Source organism: Clupea harengus, chromosome 12 (genome assembly GCF_900700415.2).
Source record: "Clupea harengus chromosome 12, Ch_v2.0.2, whole genome shotgun sequence".
Taxonomy (NCBI): domain Eukaryota; kingdom Metazoa; phylum Chordata; class Actinopteri; order Clupeiformes; family Clupeidae; genus Clupea; species Clupea harengus.
Genome location: NC_045163.1, coordinates 13,467,174 through 13,477,405, shown reverse-complemented (window position 1 = coordinate 13,477,405; position 10,232 = coordinate 13,467,174). Strand labels below are relative to the sequence as shown.

Sequence of the window (10,232 nt, the reverse complement as noted above, 5' to 3'; positions counted from 1 at the left end):
GAGTGAGCATAACAGGCTTTTGGGGGGTGTGAGTTAAATGTGTAGCCTAATTATGTGATTCTGAGACTAAGCAGCTAACTTTCACCCAGAACTTTCTCCAGACTGCTTGTTGACCACACAAACACAGCCTGCAAGAAAACACAAACACACCTGTCGCTGGCTAATCCACTGAAAGGACCTCAGAGAATAAACACATCTTTTGATGTCTGCAATTGCAACTTACCATTTCTTGTTCATCTTCATCTGCTTCTGATTCGTCTTCTTTTATAACCTCTATTAGCTGTAGAGTCGGCTCATAGCAATCACACTTAGCCTCGTTCGTTACATCTTCCTTCCCCTTTCCCAGCTGGATGTCGTAGTCTATTGAGTCTGTCCGTGGAAATTCACCAAAATTGACATTTTCGCATTCAATGTCCTCTGGTGTCATCTCGTTGTCAGATATTGTGTCGGAGCTCAGTGAAGAACTCATTCCACCAATGCCATATGTGTCGTAATGTTCCTCTTCCATTGCGTTTAATTAGCCCTGCCGACAACTTGAATGGTTTAAAGATGCGCGCTTATTTAACTTCTATGCGCACTACACCTCGGAGAGACATCCGTCATTAAGCCTGAACGTTGAATTCATCTTTTAGCTAGAGTTAAGCTAGCGAACGCAGAGGGAGCTCCCATTGAAAAGACGTGAGGCAGCGTGGGTACGTCTCATCATAGCTCCTTCCAACTTTGATACTGATACCGATGTCGCTGGTGCCTGTAGCTTCAGTGTGAGGAGAACTCCTCCCACCTTGACCCGATTGCCTGCGCCAATCATCGTAAATATACAACTGACCTTTGCGCGAACGAGGTCATGGAAGGGAGTAGCATATCACAGTATTTAAAAGTTTATTGCTCTAAACATGTAGTGCTCTCTGTCACCACTGCAGCTAAGCATACAACATCTACGATGCCCTTTACTTCCACTATTGTACTTAAAGTGTGCGTGGTGTCACTCAGACATGCAATAGCTTAACTGCAAGCTGAATTGTCATGTACATGACTGAATAATATTACAAGAACAGATGCAACACTTGCTGCTCATAGCTGTGACAGGATTAACCTGAAACTAGTTCATGAGAGTTTAAAATAAATTATCATAACTTTTTTTGAGAATAAACTCATTTTAATTATGTAATGAATACATATTCATATTCTTGGCAGCTAGCCTAAACTATTCAAAATTACAAGGTTAAATAAAACTAAAATTAAGTTTGACATATATTACATTTTGAAACATAGAGTTTTGATGGTGTTTCAGTTTCAACTACATCTGAGATCCAACTCAAATTTGCACATTCGGGTCCTGACTAGTTTCTTGGTTAAACCCTATTCTCTGGTCTGCAATTAGAACAGTAAGATATCAGTGTGTGAACATCTACACCTGGAGAAGGCTGTTGCGCAATGGCTGCTGGAGAAAATAGTCAGATGAATTACTGTATCCATGGAGCTACTTATACCTGCACACTGGGAGGCAGGCAAATGCTATAGATGCAATGGCCACATTGCCCTCTACTCTTTTCGGTTCAAACAGTTGATATATTGAGCAACAAATCTATATTAGGAGAGAGGGCTTTTCTTTAATTCTAGTTTAATTGTATTCATTAATCATATGTTAACACTGTCCATATCCATGTGTAGAATGTGTAGGCATGTGTGTATTTCCATATGAATATATTTGTGTGTGTGTTTGTGTATGTGCACGAGTGCTGCTACTGTGCTCACCTATCATTTCTTAGAATTCAATTATTCTTGGCACTAATTGGTGTCTCATAATCAAATTCAGAGAAAATAAAAACAGTTTGAATTCTTGAAGGCGAGTGACAACCTTTCAAACCTCCCTTTTCATTGCTATCATCTCCATTTGCATTTGATTCATCTGCTCATTCATTGTCTTCACTTATATGAATAAAATGTCAAACCGAGGGCAAGCCACGACCTCTCTCATGCCGTCTACAACATGCACGTGTGCCCCTGATACCGATACCAAAACCTCAACTGCTGTGTGTTCCCTTCTTCTGACTGTGGTTTCCGGTCTGTCTTCCCCTTCCTCTTTAAGTCAGTAAACATTGCTTTTAACAAGACCCATAGTGCTACTGTAAGTGAAAAACGCCACTAAGCAACACCTCTTAAACCACTGGAATTGAAGCTAACCTATGCAGGATATTTGATGCAGCATTTACAATGTACACAATTGAGTTGGATTTTGTCAGAAATATTAACGTTTCATCCAATCATTTCCCCATTTATGCTTGCATTAACATGGTAACTGTTTGTAATTTTTGTAAAACACAGTTATGAATTTAAGCAAACAGCCAACGTTTAGGTAATGTGTGCTTCAGTTGAATGTGGAAGGAGCACTAAAATGGTGTGAACTGAGTCTTTACTTGAGTCCATCTCCAAAACAGTATAGAGCCCTAGATTCAGAATCAAAAACAAAATAACAGCCCTGTTGCCAAGAACTTGCCCCCTGCCATGTTTCTATATTCATTCCTGAAGCATTTATTTTGGCTTTAGACATGTTCAGCGTGTGCTTGTAGGGTAACTACTGTCTAGAAAAAGCTTTCCCCGAAGGCTTCGAGGTACAGGTATTCTTACAAGTCATTTACATGTGTGTAAATATTTTGTAAACTAAATCAGCATACTCACATGGTCTTTTGTTCTCTGTGCTCTCTACTATGCCTGGTCAGTGCAAAGTTTCTCGTCAAACTGCTCCGTGCCCACTTGGACACTTGTGTTCATTTCCACTGAGGTCAGGGCATCTGGCTGCTCTCCTCCTTGTGTGTCCTATCCTAATGATGTCATGGCTGGCCACGTTGCCATTAAAAAAAGTTCTGATTCTGAAGTTCTGAAGGTCTTCTTTTTATTTTTACGTAGTCTCTTGACACACAAACAAAAGCAGGCGTATGTTTTTTTTTTCATTGATTTGAAGTGCATTTTCAGCTATTACGTGCTATTTTTTGGTTTGTGTACAAAACGTTAACCACTTGCCCTGGTCCAAAGGCCGCCTATTATCAACAGAGCTTGACAAACCAAGCAACAGTCCCTGGAAGCATGAAATGACTATAACTTTTTTAACTACCATAAACTTTGGTCAAATATTGGAGAGGTCTGGGTAATGAAGTTTTGAGGTGCGAAGTTTTCAGTAAAAATATTATACATATTTAGCATTGACTTAGTGAAAGTGTTTAAATGTTCCGCATTTATTTATTTGTGTCTATAAGTCTTTGGAATTATATGCCTTCTAGTCTTTACAATTAGTTGCAATGCCTCAGCATCTATATCTATATATATCTATATTATATATATCTTAATTTTGAATGTATCTTGTCAGAAGGGTCTGAAGTTCACCATTATATAGGGCTGACAAACACACTCAGTTACCTTTCAGTGTATTGCCCAACAGGCTCTTCATCTGCAGAATAAACAAAGACCAGTGCCCCTGCTAACGCCCATGATCACCACCACCAAAACAGCCCAAAACAACACAAACCCTTCACAACACCCTCATGTGTGACTTCAGGCATCAGCCACTGGGAGCCATCAAGCCTTTCAGCCACTCTAGTCCCAGAGAGAGAAGCTGATTCTGGAGCAGATCAAGCCCAGACTAGACCCGAGTGAGCCCCCGATCAAGTCCAATCCAGGTCTAGATCCATCAGATCTGTCCCTACATCAGACAGCTGATTACTGGATTCACATAGCCGAACCACACTACACTGAGAACAAGGCGCTCAATCTAGCCTCCTGTAAAAGTTATATTTTAACATGGCATATTACAAATACAACACTATACCATCCAAATTACCATTCAAATCTGATGAAGAACATTCTCACGTCTGGCGTCTGACCGTGGCCCCGATCTGGCCCTGATCATCGCAGAGTTAGATACTGTCTGGGGAGAGATGTCTTAATGTGGCTCAACTGGTAGAGCAACTGGCAAAGAAAGTTGCTAACAATTCACTGATGTATCTGTATGTCTCGAAGGTCACGTTGGATGCTGGCATCTGATAAAAGAATGAATGTAAATACAGATAAAAGGGTGTAATTATTTTGCTGTCCGCTAGATGGCGATCAAAACACGAGCTGATTTCATGACAAAACGGAAACAGACCGGTGCCTTACTCGCACCCGCAGGCTTGCAGTGATGAAAAGTAATATAATACATTTACTCAAGCACTTTACTTAAGCACAATTTTGAGGTACTTGTACTTAACTTGAGTTTATGCTACTTTATACTTCTACTCCATTACATTTCAGAGGGAAATATGGTACTTTCAACACCACTACATTTATTTGACAGCTTTAGTTATTAGTTACTTTAAAAATGAATATTTTACACAATGGATAATATAACAAGCTATTAAAATACAACACATTGTTATAGATCAAACCAGTGGTTTCAAACCTTTTGGTCTCCTAACGACTTACAAAAAGCGGTGTGTAGTCGGGGTCACATTTCAGATGCTGTGTCTGTTCATCTTGTTTCTGGTTCGGCATGCCTTGCTACTGCCCCAGCCTGACCTTTCACAACCAATCAAACAAGACAGGCTTGCTTAACATATCATAACGTTATCTAAATCACATTCATTTGATTTACATTTTCAAAATGGAAATAAATATGCCTGTGTCCAACAATTATGGATTATGGACAATTACTTTTTTTCAGTTTCATTGCCAGGCATGATAAAGATTACGAAGATTACGCATAATTATAGAATCAACAATTTATCCAATCTGTTATTTAGTGTTTTGAATGCAATTTCCTTTGATGGACCATGACATATAACCATGACACCACTCAGTAGGCTACAACATGCTTTTTTATCCCTACGTAGCCTATATGTTTCTGTTTTGTCCCTCAGGTTTGCATTGGCAATACTGTTTCTTATGGTCATGTCAATAAAGCAAGTCTTTTTTCTCTTCATTGAATTGACAGACTTGGTCGTCAGTTCACCGTAGGCACATTATTGGTGTAAGGGCTATCTAGCTTTTTCTATCTAGTAAATGTTTCTTTGGCATCAACATCATTCAATGCATTGTGTACATACCCAATGTACATACCCACGCTCAATGATTTACCTTGACTTTTCTTCTTAAAATAGACAAGAAGGCTAAGCTGTTTTTTTTTTTTTTAACCAGAGCTTGATTACTCCCCCCTCCTTTAGACGCTGCAAGTTCCCCTTCGTTCCACAGTCTGTCTGTTGTTTTGCTATAAACACCTCAGTTTTCAGGCCAAATATACTCAGGGTTAGGATTCAAATATTCAGGGCTGTAGCCCAGAGTGATGGGCCTTAACAATGTCACTTGATCAGATTAGCTCTAGACCACTTGCATTTAGCCTGGCGGCCCGTGTATCCATTTGTTTATTGCTAGCAGCTTTTTTGGGTCTCTCAATGGTCAACCCTGGAGCGGTGGGGCTTACACAGTGCAGGTTTTTAGGGCCCCTGGGCTCTAGGCCCATGTGGTAATCCAGGCCGTTTCTGGAAAAAATTGACTAAAACGTTTGTTGTATGTCTTATTCTAACTGAAAATGTAAGGAACTATGGGAATATGGTGGCTGTACACTGAAAGGGCCTTCACAGGCACGTATTGGCTGCTGAATTTTGACTGGCCGTTGGCAACCATTTTGTTGAGCAAGCCAAATGGCCAAAAAGCCAAAAGCAAGCCTTATATTCTGTATCAGCCATGTGGGGCTACAATCAAGGTTCATGTGGATTGGTGAAGTCTAAGTACATATGATTTAGTCAACCAAAAAAGGTGAATCGGTAATTTGGTAGGATGTAAGGGAGATCTATTTGCAGTATTGGAATATAGAATTCATAATAATGTTTTTATTAGAGTATAATAACTTGTAATTACCACTCGTGTTTTTGTTAGCTTAGAATGAGCCCTTTATATCTACATAGGGAGCGGGTCCTCCTCCACGGTGTCCGCCATATTGTACTGCCATGTTTCAGCAGTAGCCCAGAATGGACAAACCATAACACTGGCTCTAGAGAGGGCCTTTCATGTTTTTATGACAACTGACGGCCACTGTAGGTTATCCTAAACACTGAGGGGTGATGGAGGGGTATTCAGTTGGTTGCAATCTGCAACTTCGTTGCTAGATGTCACCAAATCCTACACAATGCACCTGTAGGGAAGATTTTCCATGCAGGCCTTTAAGTTGTAAGGGAGTATTTTTACATTGCTGTACATTGAGTATTTTTACATTGCGGTACATTCCTTAAGTAAATATTATAATCTGAATACTTCTTTCACCACTGCTGGCTGGTGGTAAAACGTTTAACCCTGTTACCCTGACGACGGTCTGTTATTTATCCTGCAAAACAGAATGTATCTTGGGAGACCCTGAAATGTTTGGGTGGGGGGCTGAAATGTTCAGCACTAGACAAAATACTCCAGACAGTTTAGATTTCTAACAGAGATTTTCAGTAGACCTGTGGCCCTATCTAGACCTTCAGTTGACCGTGGACCATGCAAGTAATGCACAGATGCCACAGATGGGCACCATGCGTCATTCAGTGTACTGATCCTCAGTGTAATCTGTCACCATCAGAAGCAACTTTGTTGTCATTTCATCTCAACCTGACTTGCCTCGCAAACACTGGTGGCATTCTGAAGGTTCAAGCCACTTCCTTCAGCAGAGATCTGTGACAGCAAACTAGCATGCAGCACATCACACATCAGAGAGTCATGATCAAAGCTACTAGCTCAGAGCTAAGTTTCCTTACAGTGACGTTACCCCCCCCACACAATTCAGATGTCAAAAAAGCCATGACTGATGGTGGCAATGATAAAAAATGGGGTTGGGGATTTCTCAGAGCGTACCTGCGCTTTACATATCTCTGTTATATTTCCAAAAGGTTTTCCTTCCCAACAAAAAGTGAAACACTCATACAATTAAGCTACATTTATCTTCATGCAAGTTCTATTGTGCAAATGCCCTGTCTATGACTGTGAAAAATGACATGTGGGAGAGAGGAGGATATTTTTGGTGGCTTCCTCAAAACTTATCAGAGTTGCTGATCTCAGGCTGCAAGTAAGTGTCATCTGCAAATGACTTACACGAACAGGAGACTGAGGAAATGAAAGCGTTTCCCCTACTGAACTTCGTGTCATCTAATTGAAGTGAACTAAAAACAGACAGTCTCTCTGAGCGAGAACGAGAGAGAGAGAGAGAGAGAGTTTTTTACACGTAAAGCTTGAGTTAACCTCACACACTCACACACAAAAATGTGACAATTACAAAGAAAAAGATATGCACAGACAGAGAGACAAGGTCCTGTTTGAAGATAACGAATAACTTCCCTCTCCAGAACACATGGCATATTGTGAACATTTTAGACTTGACCTGTGAAACATTGAGAATCTCGGCAGCGTTCCTGGGCCATGTCGTCCATGCAGCAGGCGTGTCCACTGACCCTGCAAAAGTGGGAGCAGTGAGACACTGGCCTGTTCTTTGTGACATTAGGGAGCTGCAGAGTTTCCTGAGGCTGGCATCTCACTACCAACGCTTTGTCCAAGACTTTGCTAAGGCAGCCGTTCCAGTGGGGAGAAGACCGCACGGCTGCATTGCACTGGAGTAGACTGCATGACTGCATTGCACTGGGGTAGACTGCATGACTGCATTGCACTGGAGTAGACTGCATGACTGCATTGCACTGGGGTAGACTGCATGACTGCATTGCACTGGAGAAGACTGTACGGCTGCATTCGACTGGCTCCAGGCTGCACTTATGCTCCTGTAATAGCGTTCCCCGATTCACAGCTGCCATTCATCCTTGACACAGAAGCTAGTGATGTGGGACTTGGGGTGGTGCTCTCTCAGGAGGAAGAGAGGCCAGGTGGTCGTCCACCACTCCGTAACGGACCCTGACTCACCCGAGAGAGAGGAGGGGCCTCTGACTCACCCCGAGAGAGAGGAGGGAAATACTGAGACTGAGGGCACGGTGCCCACCCCTGTGCCCTCTTCATGTCTACATTTATTTTTAGTTGGCGATAGTAGAGGCGGTGTGTAAGAGTGCCCTAATGTAATTCTCCTTGTGTTTTAGGGTCTTTGTGAACCCCTAAGTCGTCCTGACCTGTCCAAGTATACAAGACATCACCACTTGCCATGCAAGTCAGTGTTAGAATGTTTACGCCTGTGAGTGTTAAGTTGACTGCAGAAACGCCAAAAGTAATACCTGTCTTTGCAAGATCACTGCATTGGTATCGAACAGTGGGATCAAGATGATCACGCTCGAGAGAACAGTAGAGCGATTTGAAGACCATGACGTGAAAGCATTGTTGCAAGGTGCCTGCTTGATACGTTTCTCTTAGCTCAGGAGCAGTAACCCGAAGTGGTAGAAGGAGCCACTACCCTGCGATCAGCGCAGGAGGGCAGACTGTCGGCACTGGAGCTGTCCTGAGGACTGGAGACGATGGCACACACAAGTAGGTGCCCACCCAAGGAACAACACCCGCCCCCAGTCCTGATTACCGACCAGCGAAGCCCCAGCACCAGGATGACGGAAATGCCAAAGTGGACAACCATGAAGCTGCCACGCTTTAGTGGAGAGGATTTACCTCGTCCAGGTGTAGCTAGTGGCCAACTTAAACGGCTGGTCAGTGGAAGAAACCGGGGTCCAGGCCCAGGCATATATAAGCCATCCCCAATTGCCATTCTACAGTATAATCAGTGTTTGAATGCTTATGCCTGTGAGTGTTCAATAAACGAAAAAGCAAGACAAAAGCAAGACAAACTGAATGACAGTGAGGCAGCAGATGTCTCTGAACCCCATATCTATTCTATAAGTCCTTTCCTGCTATATTTTTGTCCAATTATTCATGTTTAACTTGCAACAACACAATATGCTGAGCTAAATGTAGGTTTCTGCGAAGCATTCTAACTCCCAACTTCCTATTTTGCAAACATATAAACAAGGAGTATTAAAGTACAGATGGGGAATCTTTTACTTGAAAGCAAGACAAAATGTCTGCCAGTTAGTCCGGCAGCAGATGTCAACCTTGTTTTCTAAATCCTGAAATGTGTCACAACACATTCATCTCAGAACACCGCATTCACTGAAACGTGTTTTGATACTATACTTTTTGTAATTGTTTTCTTTCTTTTTTTATTGGATTGAGTCTATTCAATGACCATGTAAAGCCATTTAGATTCAAAATGACATACATTTGTGGACATAAATAAGAGTATGGCTTCTGTATGTACCACTTTGGTCTATATACACCTGTTATCCTCTGCTGAATTATGATTAATGCTACTTCATCAATAGACCGTCACCACCTAGGCAGTGCCCACTAATTAGTGAAATAATTGATTAGGTGGAGCTAAATGAATGCTGCAACGAGAGAAATCGGGAGGGGCGAATCCCATTCATTACAATCTAACGGAGTCCTGTCAGTGCATGTTAATAGCTTATCACTAATACGGTGTGGTTGCTGTCTCACTTTGGTCACTTTTCGTGTGGTGCGTGTGCTTGTTCTCACAAGGTTGGTGTGAGCCCTGGAATACACCCCACAATTAGCCTGCCTCTCCTTAAGTTAAGCCCATGCCTGCCATAGCTTTTGTTTTCATTTGTTTTTAGTCGTCCCCTCCTTAGAGTGTTTGCCAGTAGTGGCATAACAGTGCTGTCTGTTTTGGCCCGGATTTTAAAGGTAAACCTATGGTAATAAACACTTTCTACTTTTGACTAACCCGTGTCAAGTCTCTCTAGGTCTGCATTTTTTTTGGCAAGCATATCATTTTATTTTTAGTTTGTTCACGTTTTTCTCTAATAAACAGATGGTTGTGGGATTCACAACTCCTTTAGGTGTGTTTAAACGTTTGTGTTTCAAAGGCTGGATAATTCCCTGGGTGGCATAAGTCTGGCTATTTGTGGGGTTCCCCCTTACAGTTCACAAACTGAATGACAGTGAGGCAGCAGATGTCTCAACCTTGTTTTCTGAACCCCAAATCTGTTTAGCTAATTCCTCTCTGCTGTATTTTTTACTTTGACTAACCTGCAGAAACACAATATGCAGAGTTAAATATAGGTTTCTTGCGAAGCATTCTTAGTTTTAAAGTACAGATGGGGAGTCATTTCCTTGAAAGCAAGACAACATGTCTGACAGTTAGTCTGGCAGCAGATGTCAACCTTGTTTTCTGAATCATGAAATGTGTCACAACCCATTCATCTCAGAACAACGCATTCACTAAA

At 41.8% G+C, this 10,232-nt stretch overlaps 1 protein-coding gene across 6 annotated transcripts in view; it reads right to left on the bottom strand.

The window, feature by feature from the left end:
* Positions 1 to 749, bottom strand: part of mast4 (microtubule associated serine/threonine kinase family member 4) — a 109,507-nt gene extending 108,758 nt beyond the window's left edge. For all 6 annotated transcript variants that reach the window (XM_031577267.2, XM_031577268.2, XM_031577269.2 and 3 more), the window contains exon 1: positions 224 to 749. In XM_031577267.2, coding sequence (XP_031433127.1) covers positions 224 to 508 — 285 coding nt within the window. In that variant the 5' untranslated portion in view covers positions 509 to 749. The remainder of the gene's footprint in view (positions 1 to 223) is intronic.
* Between the last annotated feature and the right edge of the window lie 9,483 nt (positions 750 to 10,232).